Raw genomic sequence first — 26138 nt, forward strand, 5'->3', positions numbered from 1 at the left:
AGTTACAGCTATTTGCAAATTTTCATTTTTTATAAATTTAAAATAAAAGAAGATAATTATACCTATTGAACGAACAAATAAATAAAATGTTTAGTGAATTCTCCTGAAAAAAGGCTTTAGGCGCGCCTACTACCGGATTAAAAAAAAAGGTACAGAATTCAGTAAATGGTTCTTAGTTATTTATTACATATCAGTAATGAATTTAAATTACTTCCTTTGTGTAATTAGGAAGTAATATTATGTTTATTTCTGAAAAAAAATTGAAAATTGTTTGAAATAATGTATTCATAATAACTTATTATTATTAATACATTATTTTGTTTAATATTAGTAGTAGTATGTTCAATTTTAGCAGCAGCAAGTTGACATAATGTAAGTACTGAAATGATCAAAAGAGATTAATCGACCAATATTTATTGTATTTAGCATAACTGGTTACAAAAGTAAGTAAATCATTTACATATGGACATTATTAGTGTATACGACAGTTATTTTATAATAGATATCATTATCTTTAGTGGAAGAACCATCACTCGAAATCATGAAATACATTTTATAAATCGAGACTTCAGAATAACTCCTGATCAATATTGAAATACATTCGATCATAAACAGTGTTGAACATAATCTTCCTTAAAACAATGTAACTGTCACAATCGTCCCTCACATCATTTTTTCTCACACAGGGCCTTATCTTCCACTAGATCACATGGTGTATAAAGACCAAATTCTAAAATTAACGTTTGTATTACATTCATCTGTGGTAAAGTAGGAGGCCGCTCTCTTAGCTGCTCTCCCTCCAACGTTAGTAACTTGGAAACCTTGGTAACATATTTTGGTAACTTTTCTATACCTGTTCTATACCTATGTAACTGTGACTAAATTGTGTAAAGTTTTCACTGAAATAACTGGAATCACTTTATTAAATAATACAAGAAAGATACAAGAAAATAATACAAGTGTAAGGTACAGATCAAAATATCAGATAGTATCTTGCCAGCGTTCAGAAAATAAGGGTTGCGAGCACACTTGGTTGTGTGACTAAAGTTGTGTAAATTGGCGATCTAAAGCAGGAATAGGTAAATCTCATTAATGGCTATCCGATTAAAAGTGTTTAGAATGAAGCCGACCAAAACAATTTAATTGTAGCAGTACCTATGTTAAAAACCGTGTTCGTTTTGGATATATTTATTAATAATTACATTGACTTTTATAATTTTGACTAGGTGGTAATTATTTACTTTCTTGTGTTATTTTGTAGTTTTCTTTTCAATATTAAGATAAAAATAATCGTTCCATTCTTAAAAAAAATCTTTAAAACACTCAAAACATGAATTAGAAACGCCAGAAAAATAATCCGCTGAACAAATTAATAAATCAAAAAATATTCTTTAAAAACATTCCATTATATTTACGACCAGCAAAAGATTCAATGATATAAAAAAATATATGTAAAAATAGAAGTTTAATTGTGCTGTGTAAAATTAAATTGTTGGTGCCGATTAATTATCTCATTAAAATTTGAAGTTTACTCGCTGATGGCAGGGAGTAATAATTATTTTAATCCGTTATTCGTGTCCTTGAATTTTTTTAAATATTTTGAAGAACATGAATGACTCGGAGAACTGTAAGGAGAGGCCATTATTTCTTTCTTTCCGCCTAGAATTTTGAGCTTGAAACTTTAATTTTTACATTAAAATCTCATTTTCACGGCGGGCCAGATTAGATGTCTTCATTGTCGGATTTTCCCCCTCATATAAACTGCCTTTTTTAAAGAAAGATTATTGAGAAAAACATTTTTTTGATGCTCTTGAACAGGAGTTTCTGAAAATGTTTAGACACAGAAAGTAATGAATTAAAACAGACAAAAATGTTAGGGACGCTAGTTGAAAAGCTGGATAAAAAAAAAAAATTATTGATAAAAACTGTAATTTAAGAAAATCACGCGAAATATGTATTTAAAAATAATATTGATTTTGTGTAAAGTATAACTATCAGTCCAAGAACAGGACTGCCAGCTGCATAATCATAAGGAAAAATTCAGCCATTAGTGTGCCTCTAATGAGCTAACTCTGTACAATATACTGAACTACAGATATATATTTTTATTATATTGTGCGAAACTGAAACGTTAAGTTTTCCACCGTAGTACTACAGTAAGTGTAGTACTTATTAACCCTTAGCCTCCATCTAGAAATTAATTATTCCGAATCAATGCGTCCAAATTCTCCTCTCTACTGTAGTTATTCTATCAATTATAAGGGACACAACTCAGTTAGAAAATTTTATTTCAGTGTTTATAAATTATTCCAAGAACTAAGGACTTCAGTTATATAATTATGATATTCCTCCATTAATCTCGCACAAAGGGACCAGACTGTTTAACCACATCAATAATTTCTTGCAAAACTCCTTTGCAATTTGGACAAAATCATATACTGTAACGTTCTGAAGCTGGTATAAGTTCCTGTTGGTAGACATTTCAGATAAACTTGGTCAATTTAAGTAACAAAAACTGGATCGATTATAAAACTTTAGATAATTTATATGATCAAACTTTAAATCAGCCGAGTGCTGATGGGGGAAAAAACAAACAAACAAACAAAAACATTGACTTAAGTAAAAATTTAGTTTAGTAAATACTTCAAATAAGTCACTGTAAACAAGTTATCTTCATTAAGTTCGTGTGCAAAATTTTTTGAGGGGTACTTATGAGATGGAAAAAGTTATTAACAAGAAGACTACTCAAAAACATTTTATTTTATTTCTTCCCTATGTTTTAATAAATTTATTAAAACTTTTCTCTGATCATAAAATAGTTATTTCTTTTTTAATTTGAAGAAGAGCCAGTAAATAAAATATAAAACTACAATTAAATATAGCACAACCTTCATCAAAATAAATGAAGATATTATGGGATATTGTGTATATAAACTTTAAAGATATATATCTATTTAATTCAAATAAATTTAAATTAAAAATAAAAAAAAAAGTATTATAGATTTTTCTGCGATTTGATATTTCTTATACTATGAACTGAAAATAAATTATTTCCAAGAAGGAAACTCAAAAGAAAAATAATATACAGAATGTTTTTTAAAAAGCATGCTCTCTGAATCTCATTATTAATTTAACTTTTTAAAATTGTTCCATTATTCACTATAAAAAAATAAAATCAAATTTTCTGGAATAAATAAAATGGAAAAAAACTACTACATTCAAAGAAAAATAAGTACATTTTCAATAATCTATTTGTATCAAAAAATATAAACAAAAATTTTAACAAAAACAGAATTGTGTATTTTACTTATTCCTATTTTTTCTGTTGAAAAAGAAATGAACACATTTATTCTCTCAAATCCTGTGCTCAGGAGATTGAGTAAGTCATGATTGTGCTCCAAATTAGCAAAAGATTGTAGTAGATTCTATGGCCTTGCCCAGTATTATAAATCTCTTCTAGGCCTATAGTTAAGGAAAGAGCAGACAAGTTATCTAGGATGGGGTCCTCGATGCTCTTTTGTGGACAATAGCCATGACAGTGGAAATAAAACTGGAGAACTTTGGAATTAGAGAAACATTAAAGGGACACGGTAGAGTGACTACAGGCTAAATGGTTTTAGGCAGCAAAACAAGATGTATCTTCCAGAGCAGGTTCTAATCCATCCATTTATAAATATTAACCTCGTTCCACATTGAACAATATCTATTCGTATGTGAAGTAGATGAACTTATCGGGCCTTTGACAATGTACCACTCTTTCATGATGGAGTCATTAGTTTTTCTTATCTTCTTCAAAAAGAGATTGCTCTACCCTTTCAAACTTAAGAGGCACTTCGTTTAATTATATAATCAATAAATTATATATGTTTTTTGCTTGGTGGGCTGACTGAATGGGATTTAGCAAAGTACTTAAAGATTTGAAACTGGATTTAAAAAGCTTTATTCGGTAGTTGATAACATTTACGCTTGTGAGTTTAATAAGCTTAATCTGTCGTGAAGCGGCGGAAAATCTGTTCGTGTTTTATTCATTTATTTTTGTATTATATATATATTTTTTTAAATTTGTTACTATCCATCAATACTCACTCTCTTACCCACAACTGAATTATCTAAATCACAAAGATAATGTCAAACAGTGGTTAGTGTATGGGTGAAACAGTTTCGATATAAATATAGGTATTAAATGGAGTTGCCAGCTCAGTCCGCTTTCCTACTCATTGTTCATTAATGTTACTAAGATTTCTAGAAAAGGATAACAAGGGGAAAAGGATGGAAAATGGGTACCGTTCTGGCAGGTTACGTTATGAAGCGGGTCTTAAAGCCGTCTGAGAGGCGCCTCTTTAGTGTTACTCAGAGTCAAGTCATATCAACAATGAGCACTATCAGGCCCAAAAAGTCTATTCAACTGCCTGCACTTGGATTATCTCATAGGATACCCTAACAAATGTCCCGGCGTTAGCACTTATAGCCTATCCTATCTAAATTCTTTTCCAGCAAAATAACTCCTGAGGTGTCAAATTCGTAGAATATGAATATGAATTAGCAAAAGATTAATATTTTAATTCAATATTATTCGTAGAATGAAAGGTGTTTCGTCAGACATTCGTAGAATATGATGGCATTTGACTTAATTTTGCGCACCAAACTTAGTTTATCAGCCTAGCAATTATTTTTCAGTCCATCGACATTTTCTTTGAGGGAGAAAACTTTACAACTTCACGCCAAACCCAAGAAATGGCATGAGAAGGAATGGACTTTTTACATGCTGTTCAGGACACTGTTTTACAGACTGTGATATCTGATTTTCTTAGTTGTGAGAGGTTTCGGAACTGCATTTCAACAAGGATTGGTATCTGCTCGGTTAATCAACCAAGCACCAAATTATTGTCACCTAACCTCAAATTGGTGCTTGAAATTTTTTAAGTGGCTTTAGAAAGTTTATTAAAACATGACATTGTATTAGTATGTATACTAGGTTTTCTGTGGCAAATTAGACCCTTGGGTCGCAATGGTGACAGTTTTCTGGCCCCCTGAGTGCTATGTCATACATCTAAGAAAATGCAAGAGCTGTTTCTTGCTTAAAGGTTTTGGATCGCCTAGGGATTGCTCTCCTCCACGGACGATTAGTATTGTTGCTACTGAAATTTTATCGTATCTCCAAACTATTATAGACCAACGTTTTATAACTTCAAAAACCACATAATTAATTTAATAAAATTATTTTAATGAGTGTTTTTTTTTTAAATAAATCTCCAATATTTACAGAAAAGTTTTTATATTTTGAATATTTATACATACAAATTGAAATAATAAAAAACTTGGCACAGAATCTCGGTACTCGTATTATATATAAATTGGGAACAAAAATAAGTAAAAAAATAACCACTAATCAGTATAAATATTACTTTAAGTTTTTAATAATAAATTATTCTCAGTCTTTTAGGTTTTTTTTTAATTCAATATTTTCAAAATTGAATCTATTGTCTAGCTTGAGTTTTCCATTGATATACTGGTTTCAAAACTCTTGTTTCATGAAGTAATAGAAAATAAAAAATTAAAATTTATTACAACATAATTTAAAGAATAAAATACGAAATTTGACACAGCCAGAGTACACTGACAAACAAAAATAAATGTTCAAAATGTAAGTATTCAGAAAGTTTGCAACATTCATTTTATATTTTTACTTTTGTAATTGTAGTAAGGGGAGTGTTATATTCGTTTCAATATTTCAAAATTGAATTTTCATTGGAGGTTATAAATATTTTGAGTTTTTATTTGCACACACATGTTTTTGTGCACACAATATCTCGCTTACGAAAAATTGCAGGAATCTCAAATATTGCAATGTGTATTATAACTGATATCGTTTCTGAAATTCTTAAGATTTTCCGATTTTCTTTAACTTCTCACACTATATTTACCCACCTGAACATTATTCTGTAATTAGATTTTTTTTTGTACAAGTGGTGCAAGAGCATTCCTTCCCTAAGACAACTACGTCAGAATAATGTTCGGTAAGCAACTTCTTTTTTTTTTCTAACACATAACTGGCCCATATTTGTATTCAAGTATTAAACTTTTTCGTACTCAACTTTACCTCTTACTAGAAGTGAGAAATAGTAAAAAAATTAAATAAATAAATAAATACAAAATTGTATGGTTAACTAGGGCCTTTTAAAAATTCTGGAGCGATCTTTTTCGATGTCTAAATTTAAGATTAGGCAGCCAACTGTGAATATTAAGCAAATGCGAGAACCTAATAAATCTTGACATTATATTAGACGGGTGGCAAATGTGTTAAAATGTGCCTGCTGAAGTAGAAATTACAATACAATAGTAGGTTCATTGCACAGAAAAGAAAGCAAGCCATAACAAAATAAACAAAACTAATTATATTAATTCATTTTTTTTTTTTTCTTCTGGTCCAAATCCAAGTCCTTGTCGAAATATTTCATAAATACAAAATTTTAGGCCGTTTAATTACATTTTATTTTGAATTAATATTTTTGAAATTAAAGATTTTTTTTTTTAGATTAAATTTAGTTACACTGTATTTGTAATTTTAAAATTATAGTCACAATACTTTCCATAACAATTGTCACAATCTTTATACGAGAAAAAAATCCTTAGGGAATATTTTTTGGTCAGCGATTGTGAACATTGTATAAAGATATAACTAATGGAGAATTAAGGAACGCATTAACCCGAGAGTAAAAAAGCTCTATCTTTCACTTATACTCTGAAGAATAACATTTAAAGTTACAGTTCACCTATAAAGGAATCTCTCAAAGTGAATTTTTATTTTGTTTCAAGCTTACGGTTTCCTGAATACTATACTGATGTCACATTGTATGTCCGTGATAGAATGGAGGCATGCTTAAGGTTTTCAGTTCCTTTTTAGGAGAGAGATTTGTTCACAACACTAATGGTGTTTTTTTTATTTTGGGAATCTTTTGTTTTAAGCTGGAAAAAATATCGCTCGTTAGTTCATAGAAAAAGATTTAAACTTTGAAATTTTAGCATCTCCTTGACCCAGCTTACAGTCTATATCTGTTATTTTCTGATTATCACATCTTAAATAAATTGTTGGCTCATAGAAGGTTGAGTTTATCGTAAACAACGGTATAAATTTCCAGCAGTAAGCTTAATAGATGAGCAAACAACGCAATGTAATGTAAAACGAAGACTTTTGTTACCTCGCTACTTTAAGAACTTTACATTTAAATGTACTAACATATGTGGAGAATTAACTCAAATTCAGAATATTGTGGATGATGGAAAAGAAATACAAAATTTTCACAATTTGAAAGACTAAAGTAAATCCTTAAAAAAATATATATATACAAATACAGTTTCACTAAATATATCTTTGCATAGATTATATAACAAATATATAATTATAAGATCACACAGAAATATATCGCACAATACACACGGTCTTTTTAAAAAGAAAATTGCTTAAGTTCTTAGTCTTAAAAGTTCTGTCAGATTATATTCTTATTTTTTATTTTTTGAAACCAATACCTTATTTAAATATATTTTTATTTACCTTATATAAAAAGTATTCTTTATTTATTTTAATTTTTGTAATGAACCCTGTATTTTTTTTAATTTATTTTATTTTTAAATTCCTTATTCTAGTTATATTTTTGAGATTAGAATAGAAAAATATACAATCAAATACACAAAAGCTTTGAAGTAAGTCGACTGGTTAATTATGAATAAATCTTTTTTAAAAATATATAGATATGTTTGTATTTAATATTTTATGTAACAGGTGAGCCCGGAATGTTAAAGAATTGAGTTGTTTGCAATCTCTCAGCTTGGTCCAACTCAGATAGCCTACTTTTAAAGTTTTTTTGGTCATCAGAAAAAAAAAATCATTAGGGATGAAAGTTTGAAATGAAGACAGTTTGGCTCGTTAAACTCTTTAGGAAGTTACCTCAATAGAATGTGGTCAATGAAAAGCCGAAACCGAATTGGCCCGGAAAGGTTCAATTAAAATCATTGGGCCTTTCTGCGCCGTACTAAGAGCAAAAACGAAATCTTTATGATATGGGAATTCTTTGTGAATCTTAGTTATTCTACTTCTCAGAAATTCACTCCAGAGATCATTATCTACGATCCAGCATTAATTATAGTACATTCTATCTAACGGTGTAAAATCTGTCTCTAATATTTAACTTCAGTTTAACTTTTTAATAATTCTTAGCAAGTTTAACTTTTTCTGAACATGCTATGGAGAAATGCTGTATTGCTAATACTAACCTTCTTTGCTGAATGCAGTTTACAACCTTATTCCTAATAGCACTACTAGATAGAACAGATCTTGTTCAACCGAACAGGCTTACTCCAAAACACCGACTGTACCTAGGCATGGAAGAGTGGGGCTCCACGCTTAAAAGAAGTGTACTACAATAATTTTATTTCAGAAAATATTTATTTTGTAGCCTACGTATTATTTGTCTTGAAACAGAGTAAGTTATAGAAAACGGCTTAAAACTTCGTTCAGGAATAGTACGAAAAATTACACCTAGTTCATTTAATTAACCGTTTAAAATTACTGTGAAAAATTAAGTTAAAAAATTTTTGTTTTTATGTATGTATTTTTTAAATTACTTTCCGGTCGTTTATTTATTTTTGTATTATTTTTTCTAAACATTTAATTTTGTTACACAAACTATTCTGTATCAAAATTTTTCTCACAATCATAAAAATTTTATTTCGATTTCATAATATCTTTCGACAAACCAAAAATTATTATATTATCTTTCAATAAGAGAAAAATGAAAGATAATTATGAGGGCTCCGAATTTACCCAAGGACTCATAACGCTATGGGGCCCAAAAATGACATACCTAAATTTTCGAACTTCATTATCTAAGCAATAGAACTCCATCAGACCAGCTGCGATACAAATAATAGTAAATAAAGTAATTTGTCTAACCCAAAGCGAGTCAGTAAGAATCCCCATGAAAGTTACTCAAAGACACCCCTAAAATTAACCCGATGACCACAAAATAAAGCAAGCTATCGCAGCAAATAAATAAATCTGTAACAGTGTACTCCAAAAAGCTTAATAAAGAAATAAAGTTTAATTATTTGGATTGCATGAATGTCCTTAACCTTAAGTTCACCTGTGTTTCATACTTTTTAAATCTTTTAATAATTAAAAAATTAGGTTGGTAGTTGTCTATTTTTAATATCTTTACAAAAAAAAAAAAAGAAAAGAAAACAGGCTTTGGCTTCACATTCGGCCAAATTTTGCTGCTTTTGATGTCTGTAAACAGTAAAGATAAGAAATAGTTGCTACAAAATTTGAGAACAATTTAATTAAAGTTAACAACACATTTTTGAGCTGCACAATCTATAAGTTACTGAAAAAACATAAAATTTTAAGCAATGCTGGATAAAAAAATAAAAGATACAGTTTTGTAAAATAAAATACAAAATTATATTTTGTCAACTAGCGATTAAATTTTTAAATACTGGAATTTATGCTTGCAAGATTTTTTTTGTTTAAACCACTCTTTATTTTTACGTTAAATATTTTAGTTTTTCTGCAACAGTTAAAACTCATATTAAAGGGTATAAAAATCTTTCCTTTTTTCTTTTTTTTTTTTACTTGAAAACAATTTAATGGGCATGTCCATATACACATGATTCACGTTTAACAAAGATATATCAGACCTTCGTCAAATAATAGTTCTATTGTGAACATTTTTAAAAATCCATGATTATGTCTTATCATTAGAGTATTTTGACATTGCTGAACAAAGAACTTAGTACAGCTGAAGCTAAATTGATGGGTTTCAGACTGGTTCAAAGAGGAAACATGTAAGTTTTATGAGACTTCTCAGGAAGCTGTCCATCAAAGCTAGATAAAAGTAATCGCAAACTTGCTACAGAAACGGTAGGGTCATAGAAAATAATAATCCTAACGCACGTGAACAATTGTTGGATTGGAAAAAGAAATCCGGAAAAGAGAGATAATTTGTTTAAAAGTCATTCGGAACTTCAAAGGCGTAATTTAACAAGAATTCTAGTCGATGTACTCTTCATGAATACCGGACTCTTAGCAGCTAGATTCAATTTTGCTAAAACATTATCCAGCTTAATTGTTTACGAAAAAAAGTGTTGATAACAGTAATAATAAGGGATTTTATAAATGGAAAAGTAGATCTGAATGAATGATATAAATGTTTGAAAAATGAAATCACTATGTGTTTGTCTTTATTCTTTTATGTGTAAAAAATAAAATAAAATATAAAGAACTATTTCATTCAACTATTTTTTTGGGAGGAAGAATGTTTACTTTATTTAACTGTTGCAGAAAAAAAAGAATATATAACCACTAGTGCTCTTAACGCGACTACGACGCGCTTGTAAAAACATGCTCGAGGTCAGTCAAGGCTGCGTGCCTACATAAGTATTTCTACCAACCTATTAATTCCCTGATTCCCCTACAGCCTCACGAAGTACAATCATTCTTATATCTTCGTTTTGGATACTAAAAAAAAATTAAAGTGTAAAATGAGTCACACTTACAACAAATTTTTGTACTCAACTTATCTGGAATGTAAATTTGGTTTTCTTAAAAGAGATTTGTTTCGTTTCTGAGCTTATTTTCTTTTGTTTTTAAAATTATTATTGTCTTATTATTATTTATATATAGCGCATTTGTGGAAGAATAAGTTTTTTTAGTTATACAGCACTTATTTTACTGATTAGCTAATAAACAGGTTAATTGCAAGTTATCGTAGGGTTGCCAGTTCATCCTAGATGTGCATTGGGGACTTTAAGGACGTACGAAGCAGAAATAACCTATGCATTCTATTAACAAGAAGGTGTGGTCGTAAGAAATAATTTCGGAAACTTCAGGAAAAAGTTTGTCTGTGAATTTAAAAAGTACCATCAGAGTGTGCCTCAGGTATTGGCCCTGGAAGACGATGGATAAATGTTGTCAGAAAAGAACAGTAATAAGTAAAATGTTTAATGAAGCAGTCTGGGGAATCTATAGGATACAGAAGCATGTGCTCGCCAATTAACGCTGGCATAAAAGAGTGAATTATACCAGCCACAGACAGAGAGAAGAACCTGGCTACTATTTGGGACACATTTTAGACTGAGTGCTCACCACGACTATTTCAGTGAGCATTTGGCTTAAATTGCCACTTGACAGAATGCTATTGGTCCTAGAGGTAAAAATGACTAAAATACGAACCACTTTGCCGAATACCAGGCTTTAACTCTACAACGCCGGGACTAAAATCCTAAAGCCGCTGGGGCAGATTTATGCAAGGATCCAAGAAACGAAAAGACTAAAATGCCAACAGTTAGCGTTGAATTGAAAAGCCTATGAAAACTCTGAAATGTTTGTCAATTGTAGAAGTTTTTATCAATTTCAAATATCCTCACTTAGTAGACCAGTTTCCTTTTTTTTTTTTTTTTTTTGCAAGGGCTGAAGACTGCATTATGTTAAGAACTTTGTTTTCTGCCAATGACGAATGCAAAAGGAGAGTTTAGTCACGGACTGAAGATTGTTTCAGTCAAGGATTGAAGATAAATTAATGGCCAAGATTGAAAACGAATATTCTGTCAATAAAGGCTGATCAAAGATGAGTTAATGTCCACGATTCTGAAATGCTAGATTTAAAAATTACTAAAGATAACGTTTTAAGAAAGCGTTCTTTCCTAGTACCGAACATGAGTAGACGTTCTGTTCTTTCTCTCAAGGGTTCTAAACCATCCAATCTTTGGATGAAGAGGCAAATTATGAGAAAAAGTAACTTATAGTAGTTACTTTTTAGATAGTTGGTCATTTATAATGCCACATATTTCTCGACAAACATCTTTCTGTAAAAGTTTTTATTTTTCTTTTTAATGTGTAATGCTGCCCCAGATAACGAGTAAACCTTTAATCATAGTTAAGGGTTTGCTAGCAAAAGTTTTTTAAGAAAATCGTAAAAAAGAGGAATGCCTGTTTGTTTTTGAACTGACTGTTTTGATTTTTCATTCTTAAAAATAACTCGCAATTTCTTTTCTGTTAAATTACCACTAAATTTCTGTTTTTTTAAATTCGTCATATAATTAAAACAAAAAAAAATCATTATTAATAACCTACTTCCTTTATTTCCTTCACACATATTTTCCCAAAACAAAATATATTTATTTACATTCTCTTCACAAAAAATGTAAAAAATAAGAGTTTAAGGATACATAATAATATTAATTAATAAAAAATGTTAAAAATATCTTCTTAAAAAAAATATATTTTAAAAATAATTAAAAAATGACTAAAACCGAAATATTTTGTTCATTTTTATTTCGGTTCAAAAATACCCGTAATCGTGAAAACATTTGGTTTCTGTTTCTTTCAAATCTCAAGACAACACCACAATAAAAATATAATTTTGCAATTTTTTTATTACTTTTTTTTATGGTGGTGAACAACTGTCAGACCATTCTGAGTCCAGTTCATCTTCATCGTCCTCTGAATCACCTATACTCGAAGAATTATTGTTATTATTGTAGTTGTTATTAATATTATCATTATTATTGTTTATATGTTTCAATGGGTTGTTGTTGCAATGTTTTATTGACAAGTCTTCTGGTTCAGTCTGTTCAGGGAGGTCGAGAGCTGAGAGCGGATGATGGGTCAGTACGAGAGGCTCTCTTACGACTCTACGTACTGAACACGGTTTACGATGTCTGATTGGTTTGGCCAGTTCTTCGCCTTCTTTTGTGCATCTGTTAATAAAATTAAATAATTAAAATCGAAAAGACAAACATTTTAAAAACTTTCGGCTGGCCTTAGCTCATGTATATATATTTAGCCAACACCATATTGTGATGGGTTGTACACATCCTTAGTTACCTTCCAATTGAGGACCTTCCATCCGCGTTTTAATGATAAATGAATTGAGATTAAATTAAAATTCCTAATCTAAAGATTAATTTGATATAAAAACAAGTCTTGCATTCGTGGAGGATATTAATTGAGGCGTTAGATTCTCACAATAAACCGATGGACTAAACAATTACGAGTATACTCACCTATGATGTGCCAAGTGATGTCTTCTTCTAAACTTTGCCCCGCATGGTCCACACGAGAAGGGTTTTTCACCACGATGTATCAGCGCATGCGCTTTCAGTTGATTTGAATCAGAAAACTTAGATGTACACTGGGTGCAAGCGTAGGGCCGTTCTCCGGTGTGTACCCTTAGGTGTCTTCGTAAATTTGCGACTTGTACGAAATTTCTATCACAGTGTGGACAGCTGTAAGGTTTTTCGCCAGTGTGCAAACGCATGTGCGTTTTCAAATGGTGATCTCTTGTGAATCTGCAAAAAAAATGTAGCGATCTATAAAAATACCACTACATAGTACACTATACACAATATAATCGGAGTGGTTTGCAAGAAAGTCTTGAATACTAAAGAAAAATCTTCAAGAAATTACATTTCCGGTCAAAGTGCTTTTCTTCAAATCCTCATTATTATCAACTCATTTAATGCGCATTAAAATTAAATAAATGATAAGCACATACTTTACACAAAAATGGCACTTTAAATAGAAGCGTAATCATTCCTTTCTCATAAGTGATTTAAATATTTCCGGTTGAATATTTCCAAAAAAGTTCTAAAAGTGAGCAAACTGTACCAAGTTTAAAGCAAACATATGAGCCATTTTTTAAGAAATCTCAGAAAACTGTAAAGTGGTATATTACGTTAACATTTTCCTTTATTAAGAGACCTCAAAACGTGCATTTCAAATGAAAAATCAAAATTTAACATGGTCTCAATTATTGGCGAATTAGTATTTTAAAAAAAGTAAACTTTAATACCACTGAAAAATTATACAAAAAATATTTTTAGTCAGAATGCTTAGCTCATTGTTTCTTCCATACGCCGCTAGGATGCGTAAGCTACCTTAGTTCTCTCCGGGTATGACAAGGCTACCGAACTTGCCTGCAATAATACTGATAGAAAAAAATTTCAATAAAACCGACCGAAACAAAGTTATAAAAAATTAAATTTGCTAAAGTACATAAGCATTTTTCGCTAGCTCCTTTACAGAAATATTTTGCACTGAAATCTGTGGTTGTACATCCTAAAAAAAGTTTTGTATAAATTTATATGAAATTATAAAACGATCACCCAATTTGCTTGGAAAATAATTTCCTCAGTAAAAATAGCTTTTTGTACTTTACCGTGCAAATCGAAAATTTATTTATTTCAACGTAAAATTAAAATGCTAGAACAGAATTTAAGTTGTTAGCTTCCTCCAAGTCCGACGAATGGCCAACAAAGAATTGTCTTTTTGACTACCTCTCAGAAATTGATACGCTACTTTTGTTTGAATTGAATTGTTTAGTGTCACGTAAACTAGGAAACAGTCTAGTTGATTTTTTAACGGCCAGGATTACAAATGTAATTCATCTCTTTTGAAGCAGGGAGGAATTCAACTTCTGCATAAAAAAAAAAAATTGACTTTTTGTTAATAATTCTATCCAACTACCTCTGTTCTTTTCTTTTTATCTTTTTTGGTTACCCATGTTTTTTTTCCGGCGCATCGGCAACTTGGTCATTAGCGCCGGTTGCCCATGTTATTTGTACGTTTGCTTATACCAAGTTAATGATTCTTTTAGGCTTGTACGAATTCAGAGATGGTTTCGATGATTTCAGGTATTTGAACTCACTCCCAACTTGATTTCAGCACTTATTGTATGGTTACAATCTCCTTCAAGCCTAGAATTTTTGCCAATTGTTCAGTAGCCTTCAATGCTATAATAGATGCACTAAAATAAAGCCATATTTATAAGAAAAGCGTGACACAACTCCCATAAGATCTCTTTCTAAAATGACTTCCAGTCAACATAATGTTAGTAAAAGTGATAATATATTGTTAGTAAATATATTGTGCACAAACATATTACAAAGTTGGTCAAGTATTCGCACCCCCCAATCAAAGAAGAGCGACAGATCTATGTTTATGTATGTAATAAGTATACCAAGTTTAAAAATAATAATTTTGGAGGCATTTCTAAGAAAATCGCGAAAAAGTGATTAATTGATCAGTAAAAGTAACACTTGAGATTGTTAAATTTTGGTCTAAAATCGTAGTGCCGGAAACGACAAAACCAAAACAATGTATCATGTTTGAGTTTTGTCGGCCTATGCGTTTTTGAGATATTTGGTTAAAACAAAGATATCCATACTATTGTGGCGCAAAAAAATATTCAATGTTGCGGCACGTGAATGCTTTACTGACCTTTTGTGACACTGATGGCATTCGAAAGGCTTTTCGCCGGTGTGGGTTCGTTCGTGATTTTGCAGCACATGCTTGTAGCCGAACGAATGGTTACACACCCTGCACACGAACAGTCGTCCAACTTTATTAGTTTTATCGTCATTTGGTGGCGGTGTTTGCTGAGGAGTCTGCTGCTGTTGACCGACTTGTTGAATCTGTTGATGACGTTTGCTAAGAATCGTCTGTTGATTATTGCTAGCAGTTGCTGCAGCCCACAGTTGTTGCAATGGTACGGTAGCCTGCGACAACAGACTAGTGTTCAGTCCAAGAGAGTTTAGCACATTTCTATCAGTCGCCAACAATCCTAGACTGAATACTGGTTCTCGCCTAGCCATAGTTGCACCATTTGCTCTTCTATTCACTAACGTTATATCTTCCTTCATTGCTTCGTGGCCAGCCAACGAAAAATTCGTTTCTTTTTTAAATACTACTTTTCTGATTTCGGCACTCTATAAATCACATAATTCTTTATACGAAAATTCTATCATTTCAAGTTTTTTTGCGATCCCAACAGTCTTCATTACTTAGCTCTTAACTAGTTCGGAAATGTAGCACCACTACGACTTGCTGCAAAAATATCAACAAAAAACAAATATAATTATAACATTAGACTTTGCAATTATAATCAGATGTGAAAATTCACGTGGCATTCTCTTGTTTTTCGACATTGAATTTTTGTCAATAATTAGTTGGCTTTTCATGCAAATTATTTCAAACAAAATCTTCATCTAAGTAGAAGGTTACAAATGAATAAAGAAATTCGTTTAATAGATTTACTCTTCTACCAAACTCGATCTTAGCACATTATTAGTAATATATGGATGGAAATTTAATTTAATGAAATGGCACTCTAGAAAGAGGCCTACCCCACCCATTTTCCGTAACGGCCAATTTTCCGGAAAATATTTCAATCAGAAGTTATGGTTAAAAAAAAAGTAAGTGAAAAATCGATGTATTAAACTGGTAATATTGCAACACGAACTTTCGTAGGACATAAATTGTAATTTCATTGAAATGCATCTAGTAAAAGAGATAGGCCTGAGATGTGTGTGAGTTTAAATAAAAACAGGCGGTTTAATTGGAAAATAGTCAACTTTCTACTAATTCTCTGAAAACTGAAAAATCTTATGAGTAAAATGGTTTTCGGTTAAGCTAATTTTGTTCAAATCTGAAATTAGACATATTGGATTCCGGATTTCCCAGTGAGTCTGAATGGTTACTATCTCGCAAGTTCCTAATTTCCTCATTTAGGATGTCTCTTTAGAAAAGTTTCAAATGAATCTTCAGAGAGAGGCTCTTCATAGGACACTAGGAAGTGATTATCTCTGACTATCGGCTCACCTCTCTTCCATCAACTTCCCCTGGAGAGCTTATTCCCTTAAGCAGGGCAACTTTAGAAGACCAGGATAGCGTCAGGAGGTTATGGCGAGAGTTATACCAGGGTGTCCCTAATTACCGGTTACCACTTCTCCTCCTCAAACTTCTCTAGAGGCCCTGGGAGGGTTGGTTCATCACCTGGATGGTGGTCTCCTCACCTGGCACCACTTGGGAGCTCAAAGGAATAAAAAAAAAAAAAAGAAAGAAAAAGCTATATCAAGTTTTTAGAAATTTGTTGGAGTTGTTTTAAAGAAAAACAAAAACCGAAAAACTCAAAATGGCGCCACTATTTGGTTCAACTAAATTTCAACATTACAATTTTTCGTTTCTAAGTTATGCTGGCAACATTACAACAGACACATGCGCACGCGGGACAATTTGCAAACACCACAAAGCCGATAATCGAAAATCTGCACGAATGCAACACTATTCCTGTTAGTTATAAAGTAATGTAAATGTAAAAATGTAATAATTCTTAAAACTACCACTAAAGTTGTAACCAAGAGCAGGTAAAAATATTTTCATCGCCACAAACAGATCTTGTCTGGGGTATGATAAGTGAGGACTTGAGACAACTTTGAGGAGTTGGTGATCACCTTCAGCAAGCCAGGGACTCATCCTCAAAAGCATCGTTCATTGACGGCATTATCACGTAGTACATATTGCAAAGCTTGACGAAATAACGCATTATTAAACTACTTAAATTTAAGTCATTTTTTCCCCCTTTTAAATTAACTGCTTAGGCTTAGGTGGCTCTCTCTGATTCCAGAGCCACGGGGAATAGAGCCTGTCCCGAGACCAATAATTAATATAATAATAGGTTTCTGTGACAGAAAGTTTTAAGCCTGTAGTATTCATTCTTCTGGCTGAAATGTATTCGAAATTTCTCTGAGATGCCAGCAGTTAGTCGAAAGTGTCTCTTACTGAATATATTTGTCAGTTTTTGAGATTTTTTTCAAAAAAAGCTCTGGTTGGCTATTGACCTTGAGAATTTGCTATCCTGGACACCATTTATCTTAGTAAATTCCCTCCCCTCGAAATGGACTTTCTGGATTCACCATTGACACAGGGTATCTCAAAATTTTAATGTCTTTTGAAAAATCAATGTCAGAAATTTGAAATGATCTCAAATACTTCTTACTTGCAATAATATAAGCAAAATTAATGTTTTGTAAATTAGAATTAGGGCCATGTCTGATTGTTAGTTGCAGTCTGAGAACGGAAGTGCTATTCTTGGAGAGGGTGAGACTAGCGCAGTTCCTGAAGCGACTGATGACGAAATAGGGTCCAGTCAGCAGAAGATGGGGTGTTGGGAATTCATTAACTAACGGCCCAATCAGAAAATAGCAATGTTACACCCAAAAATCACCCCTAACAAAACCTTGTATTGCCCACTGGCTCATCGATTTAGGGAAACGGCAGTTTCCATGAGTAAAGTAAAAACACAAGTACCACCATCATTCCACAAAACTCACAAAATGGTTGACTGTTGAATTGTTGATATTCTGACATCTCCTGAAAAAAGAATCTGAACACTTTCTCCATTATATTTTGCGTGTGTGTGAAAAAATATCCCAAAAAGATGAAGTTGCATACAGCCGAGCCGACTTGGGTCCCGCCAGAGGATCTGAAATTAACTTAGCGATCAAGATTTCTCGACTGGAACTTCACTGAGATTCTCTCTACACCCTGAGTAATCTAATGTGAAAGATAGAGTGGGTGTATCTGGGAAAGAAAATTCATATTAAGGTGGCTCTGATGAGGTTTGTTGGTAACTTTACCTCTAATGGTTCATTTCATTTGAACAAAAATGTATGGACTAGAATCGCGAAACATGTAGTAAGAATATAGTCTGTCCATGCCAGGGAAGATGATAGACTTATTCGAGGGTTAAAGTTTGGGTAAGTCCAAATACATGAAAGCCTATCACTTTTATTTGATACATTAAACCAGGAAAAGTCATTTTATACCAATTCTAGCGGAAATAGTAAGTCACAATTCTTTCATAAGTTCCGTTTTATTATAGGGAAAATTTACATTAAAACGAGCAAACATTTACTAAACATTCGAATGTATTTACAACTTGCATTGTATTGAAAAAGCCCTTTCCTGATTTTTATTGCATTTTTACGATACAAAAATTTTATTGCCAAATTTTATACAAAGAATTTCATTAAAATTCAGCAAATTTTGATGCGGTCTTCAACAAAAAACAATATATATCCGCAAAAATTCAAATTTCAGCAATTACCTTAAAATTTCGTAGATAAAATTAAATTCATCTTTAAGATACTAGTAATATTTGGAAAGTAGAAGAAATATCGGTGGCCTCAATATTGGTGGGAATTGAAGAAAAGCTATGATAAACTGTCATAAGAAACTTCAGTCTAAAGCACCGCTAGAAATCCTTAAAACAATTTTCATCGAAAAATATAACTAATAAAAGCAATAGGTCTTTTTTTTGTGGTTGTGGTCTAAGAATTTGGTCTGCTTATTTTGCAGGCGAGCTTTACGTCCACCTGTTAAATGGCAAGCAGCGACTTGCAAACGTACTTTAGGATCCAGTTATAAATCCAATTCGAAAATTCTGCACTTGTGTCGGGAAAAGCCTGGTGTGAAAAAAGAAGATTTGAGAAAACAGTAAATCTTTGAAGCCATATTTTTAGAAAATCGCTGAAAATTGAATGATATCTTCCGTTTAATGAATATTTTTCAAAATCGAAATTTTGGCGACACATTAAACACTAATAATTCAAGTATTTTTGATAAAGGAGTACATTACACTTACATGATACTTTAAAGAGAAACTTGACCACCCCATTCCCCAAATTCCTCTTGATAGAATTTTCTTGGGAAAATAAAGAAATAATAAAATAAACAGTAAATACGAAGTTTTAAAAAAACATCGTAGGAGTCATTTTTAAGAAAACTCAGAAAATGAAAAATCCATCAGGAAAGTGGCACTCTCGGATGTGGAATGTTCTTCATTCTTGGAATTGTGGCAACACATTTTTAATCTTACATTTAAGTAAAGCATAAATTTACTAAGTGCATAATTTGGAAATGGTACTTGGGACGAAGGTCTGACCATTCCACGCTCTTAGAAATAACTAAGAGAATCGAAACTTGCAGAAACAATTTTTCTAACAAAGTTTGAAGATCTAAACTTTGCCATGAACATGAAAAGTTCAAAGAAAATTGTGGGACCTAAACCTAGGGTAGGGATTAGCTGAGTGGTTAGCGAATTACTGGCGTCTTAACGCGGAGGTCCCGGGCTCGAATCCAGTTTCTAGCCCTTAGATTTTCTCTTCCTAGGAGCTTCTCGCTGGATGAACAATGTTGTCTGTAACGAGAGAATACTCTCCGGAGGCCGGCAGTACGTTGAAAAAAGCTCCGGGCGCCAATAACCTCAGATGTTACCGGCTCTAAATTAAAACAAAATTGTAGGGCATATCTTTCGAGACAAATCTGACCCTCGGCAAATTTAAATTCTGTCAACATTATACATACGATAAACAAAAAAATTGGAATGTATAATTTTTTATTCTTGCTGACCCGTGCGTACACCTAGAAACCAGAATTACTCTAACGAGTGCAGTACGTGTAATATGGAGCATGCTGGATCTAGAGATACTAATGGGCAAACAAGAGATTGGCACAGAAACAATTTCAAACAGTTTGGTGTGAATCCATACCCGATTTCTCCTTACCTTGCATACCCAAATTCCCCAATTCATTCACAGAGTCTTATTGTTAGGTCCACTAGTAGCGTCCAAAAAATTGAAATTTCTGTGATTTTTCCATTTTTATCATGGGAGTATTTTAGAGCTATAGTCAGGGGAAAGTAGAGTTTCATTATGTGTAATGTATGGTCGTGACACCTGTGTAACATTAATAGCATTTTATGTGTAAGTAGAATTCCAGATTTGAATCAAATGTGCAGAGCGAAAGTGCATCTTTGCCGAATAGATTTTCATATCTTTTAACCATTTTTTTCGCAAATATATCAAATGATTTTTAATTCAACTTTTTATCTCCACCACTTACATTTTAGGTCTATTTTGTTTTTTTAATTTCAGTCGCTCTAAAACGTGAGGTTAACGGTGCACGGAGCTTTTTTAAGTGCCTCCGCCGGACAGTGAGCTGTAAAAAGCTCCTAGAAAAAGAAAATCTAAAGGTCAGCAGCTGGATTCGAACCCGGGACCTCCAGTATTCACTAACCGCATAGCTAATTTCTTCCCATTCTACGCCTATTTCTTTTATTTGTACAATTTTTCCAATAAACTTTATTTCCTGGGATTTCTGTGGGAAGACGAGGTTCAGTTGAGCTCCTCTCCTCTAAGAAGGCGCGTCAGTATTTCGGACGTTTTTAACTTCTATAAAATATTTATAAACCTTAAACATCATTCCAAAACTCCAAGGAACTGTAGTTGGTAGAATCTGAGTGCTCAGGAAGTGCGATGGTAGATCATGGTTTTTTCGATGTTCCTGTACATGCCAGACGGCAAAGAGATTTAGTTGTACTAGCAATAAAGGTACGTTAGGCCCTCCAATCTTTTTCTCCGGGAATATTGTCTCTAATGGGATCCTGGGCAAGCTTTGACGTCATGTTTCCTTCAATAGTTCTGCTTTACGGTAATATGGGTGTAATATTGAAAACAACAATTTTTCTACCGCTAATTCTAAGTTTCATGGAAATTTAACTATGTAGATGGCGTTTAAAGAGAGACGACATGTAAATGTTCAAATTAGGATTATTAAAATTCATTTTATTTATAAATAATTGCGATGTATGATAATTTTCCAAATTGTTTTTACCAAAAAATACTTCTTCATAGTTCCCTGATATGATGAAAAAACCATTAACACAAGAATTCTCTCTTTCTTTCAGTGAATATCACAAGAGCAAAAACAAGTATTCCGTTTAGGGAAACTTGCCTCTAATGTGCCACTCCAGTGTACTGAACATATCAACATCGCGCAACATCAATGAGTTAGGCCTCAAGGAAGAAAAATCAAGCAACCAGCATCAGTTCCGGTCAATCAATTTCCTTCAAATTCCCGACATGTTAGCCAAAATTTTTATTGTTAATATTATGTACAAGTGTCGTGAAGTGACACAAACAGGAAAGCCTTAGAGTCACCTCTCTCGACAAAATCCCACTAAAATTTGTAGACCCACACATTCATGCAAAAAAGTATGAACAGTTTAAACAATTCAAAGAGGAATTTTCGAGAAATCCAAAAAAAAAAACGGAAACTCTATTGAGTAACCAATTGAGAAGACCAACTTCCGGTGCGCTAACTGTTTCTTAAGAAATCTCATTGTCAGCTCTCTCCTAAACTACAGTAAAACAAAATAACAAATAAAATTCAACAATTTTCAAGTTCAATTATTTCTACAATTTTGAACTATTCACATTTGCTGCCACAAAATATGTAAGTGTTTATCAATCTCTTCATTTTCTGGACACTTTAAAAAATAAGAATTTTTTAAAGAAAAACTGTTTTTTCAAACATCTACCAACTAAAAAAAAGATAAACAAATTCCTTACCTTTGAAAGTTCATTACGCTAAAAGGATAGAAATAAATAATAAACACTACAATCAAAAACTAGTTAAACACAAGAAATAGAAACAAAATTAAACCGCGAATTACTTTATCATTGGTAAGTTAGATAATAACGATATTAGCGGGCCACCACTACACTGATAAAGATTTGCAAGAGAGATGTTGCTGGAATCACTGGCCAAATTCATCTAAAAGTTGTTCGGGAGGAAAGATTTGACGGGAATCTTTTTTGGGGAAAAAACTCTTTTTTCCTAGTGATTATGATTAAGAAGGGTTTTGGTTACGCCCGGGGGTGGGGTAAAGGTTTGGGTTAGTTTTAACCCCCACTATTTTTTTGGGGAGGCTATAAACTATCGGGGAAATGTAGTTAAAGTAGTGTTGTATTGGCAATAGTAGGGATGTGGGCAAGTTGCCGAATGAAGTTGGACTCGTCGGTTTCCCCTTCCTGGTTGTAAACAGAACTTTACCCCCACCTAGAGGCCAGAACTAACCTGCCCGTTACCTTCCTACTCACACACATTTCCTTTCCACATTTTCACTATGTTTTAACCTATTTTTGTTACTGCTACTTTAGAAAAAAAACAACCCTCAGTATTCCGGTAAACCGGGACGCGTGCCTTCTACTTTTTTATGTATATGTGCGTACGTGTGAGTAGATGACGGAAGCCTCGTGCACACCCTGTCATTATTGAGTGTAGGCCTACCAATCACACACACGCACGCTACTCGTGCGCTCCTTAACTCGTTTAAACCCTCTCTTGCGGAACGAACTTTTTTTTTTTGCTTTTTCTATATATTTTTTATAGACACTAGGCGCGTGCACTTTCAACTAATGCAAGGATAAACTATACGCCTTAATGCTCTCCCTGCAGTTAAATAATAGAAAAAAAAGTGTAACTACAAATTAACTAAATACGGTTAACTTCTATTATTAGTGTACTATGATCGTGCCAAAAACTGTTTTTCTGGAAAAAATTACGAGTTTTTCAGCAGGGAGTAGCGATTTTTTCAAAATGAAAAATACCTCTTAACGAATATCTCTCTTGCTAGCATAAAGCTCGTTCGAAATTTGTCTTGAAGAAAGGTAAATCAACTCAGCCAATTTCAAAAGCTTTTATTTTTATCGGTACATAATAAGCTACACGCGAGGCGAATGGGTAGAAGAGATGTTCTTCGTGCAGAAGGACAAATAGGGTCGTACAAAGCGTGAGGTCAGGATATTTTTGCTTTCAACTGCCATCAAAGGGAAAACGTCAAATTACTTAAATAAATTGATTTCATTTTGAAAACACTGGAAATACATGACTCGTCTACATATTAGCTTTTCTATTGAGAATGAATTATTTAGCGGATGGTACGTGGTCTCTAGGTTTTTGATAATGCAGGGTATGTCCCTGAAGTGTGTTTTAATGAATATACTACATTCTTCTTAATCTTGTATTTCTGAAATGCTTTAGGAACAGTGTAAATTCGGAGCATCGGAACTATTGAAGTGGGTAGTAAACGCTAATGTACAAATCAATACTAAAACCTATTTGGACTTAACGACTAGAACTATGGAGTTCTCCAAACCACTCTGTCCAATATACTTTAAAACGGACTAAATTTACACAGTATTGAGGACAGCATTGCTACTAAGCAAGGATAAACTATGCCCCTTAATGCAGGTTCTGCTCGCTCTAAAGGTTTAGGAAACTTTCTTGTTTAATGTTTCGAAAGGATGGCGCTAAGTTAAAGGGAGAAATCTTCCATGCCCGATTCTGCATTAAATTACGAAAAAGTGTCCGATGCATGCACTTGCAGTTGATCCGATGTTTTGATGTACAATATTTGTGTATAATGAAGGATTTGGCTCTTAATTCTTACTTGCCAAAATTACATATACCCATTTTCATCTGTAGTACCTATTTAAATGGTAATAAATCTATTGGAAACGTCCAAGTAACAATAGAATTAATTTAAAGTAATAAAAATAATGGTGGAGAAGATTGTTACCAATAGAAGACATGAGTTTTTTTATTTGATTTAATGCCCAAACTTTGAACTTGGGAACAATTACGTATATATATATACAGGGTGACCAAAGTTATATGCTCCACCCACTTTTTTTTTAACGGCGGGAAATTTCGAAAAAATAAAAAACACGTATTTAATCATTTTTAGTCTAGTTTATTTTTAGTGATTGACCCATTTTTTTAAACCCCTGTATCTCGAGATACAGCATCCAACTTTTGTTTTTCAAATGGGACGTTATATTTTTTGTTGCATATTTTTATAGTATTTGAGCTTCTAAAAAAACAAAAAAACATTTTTTGAAATCGGTTAGGTTTTTCAAAAGTTATGGTAATTTAAAATATGAAAAACAAATTTCAGTTTATTGTCAAAATTACTTATTTTATTAAAAAAAATCCGTTCAAAATGGGCACAATCAACGGATAGGCAAGCCAAAACTCTGGACTCCCACGCTTTGCTTGTAGCAGCACTTGTGGTGGCGAAGTCAAGATCTAGGCAGGCTAGAGTTATTCGTCGTTTCAGATCATCGATTGAAGCCACGGGATTAAGGATACTTTACACTTTATTTTTTAGGTATCCTCACAAAAAATAGTCCATTTGGGTTAAGTCCAGAGATCGAGGTGGCCATTGGATGGGACAATGAGTCACTGAAAATAAACTAGACTAAAAATTATTAAATACGTGTTTTTTATTTTTTCGAAATTTCCCGCCGTTAAAAAAAAAGTGGGTGGAGCATATAACTTTGGTCACCCTGTATATATTACATTTTTAACATTAAAACGTTACTGGTAAATAACCTCAATGCAAAACTAATTACAATTGTTATAGATAACATATAAGCCCTTTAGTTGACCTAGTATCTAGATCAAATCCTGGTTATAAAACAAATAAGTAAACAAAAAATTATGATTGAAATCGGCAATAATCTTTCTACCCTTTAAGTTAAGACTCGACTACGTTTATGAGGATCGCTTAAAAATTTTGAAGTTGGACATATTCACATTACCCATAAGTAAAATTCAAAATTTCAACGATTTTTCTTCTTGTTTTAACATACGAGATGGGTAGTTGGGTTCTTCCAGATAGACAGAAGCGCGGACAAATTTGCTAAGAACACTTTGTCTAACTCAGGATTACTCAATTATAATATCTCCTCTTACGAGGAGGATATGACTATCTTCCTTTTATCAGGGAGATGAACCATAGTAAGAATAATTCAAAGTTACATATGAGAAGATTTAAAATTGTGTTAAAATAATTGTAGAGCAGTTTTGAGGAAATCAAAGAAGGCATAATGTGGGAAAGTTAGAACTGCATGGGTTTATGAAAAGGTTGGAGTTCGAAATCTATTACGCGAAACTTGGCGAGTTTATTGCAACCCTGAAGCGGAAGGTATTAGGATGTCTGTGTGTGTAGAACTGACAGTGTGTAAAGCTTTACAAATGACACAGGTATTGGGCTGCACCCCTAGCTGCATTAGGGGTCAGGTAGCGTCCAATACACTTTCCCAGACCTTGTCCACCGGCCTTCACAAATAATACTGAATATGCAATATGCTCTAACCCTAACATTTCTCATATTTGGCAACACAACTATTACACAAAAGGAAGGCTAAACCTTGAGAAACTAACTTAAACACAGACACAGGCAAAGATAGACGGTATTCTCTCAGGTCTACGGAAAAATAGACAATTGTATTTTTAAAAAGAAGCAGACTTACAATGAATTACGTCAATATATTACACATTAGAGGCATGTGTCTGTCAATAAGTCCCACAATTCCTGCGTAAAGTAATTTGATTATTCATTATTTCTTGGCTTTTTATTTTGAATTATCAGGTCCTTCAAACTAAAGTTATTATA

At 32.5% G+C, this 26138-nt stretch overlaps 1 protein-coding gene across 1 annotated transcript in view; it reads right to left on the minus strand.

Annotated features, from left to right (window-relative positions):
- Window positions 1-5325: 5325 nt before the first annotated feature.
- Window positions 5326-26138, minus strand: part of LOC141459356 (uncharacterized) — a 44376-nt gene continuing 23563 nt past the window's right edge. Inside the window, exons 2-4 of the mRNA XM_074138363.1 lie at window positions 15275-15880; window positions 13060-13344; window positions 5326-12753 (exon numbers count right to left, since the gene is read on the minus strand). Of these exons, the coding sequence (XP_073994464.1) occupies window positions 12441-12753; window positions 13060-13344; window positions 15275-15696 (1020 nt within the window). The 5' untranslated portion in view covers window positions 15697-15880 and the 3' untranslated portion in view covers window positions 5326-12440. The remainder of the gene's footprint in view (window positions 12754-13059; window positions 13345-15274; window positions 15881-26138) is intronic.

The sequence above is a fragment of the Rhodnius prolixus genome, unplaced genomic scaffold (assembly GCF_049639745.1).
Source record: "Rhodnius prolixus isolate KJV_2025 unplaced genomic scaffold, Rpr scaffold_11, whole genome shotgun sequence".
Classification (NCBI taxonomy): domain Eukaryota; kingdom Metazoa; phylum Arthropoda; class Insecta; order Hemiptera; family Reduviidae; genus Rhodnius; species Rhodnius prolixus.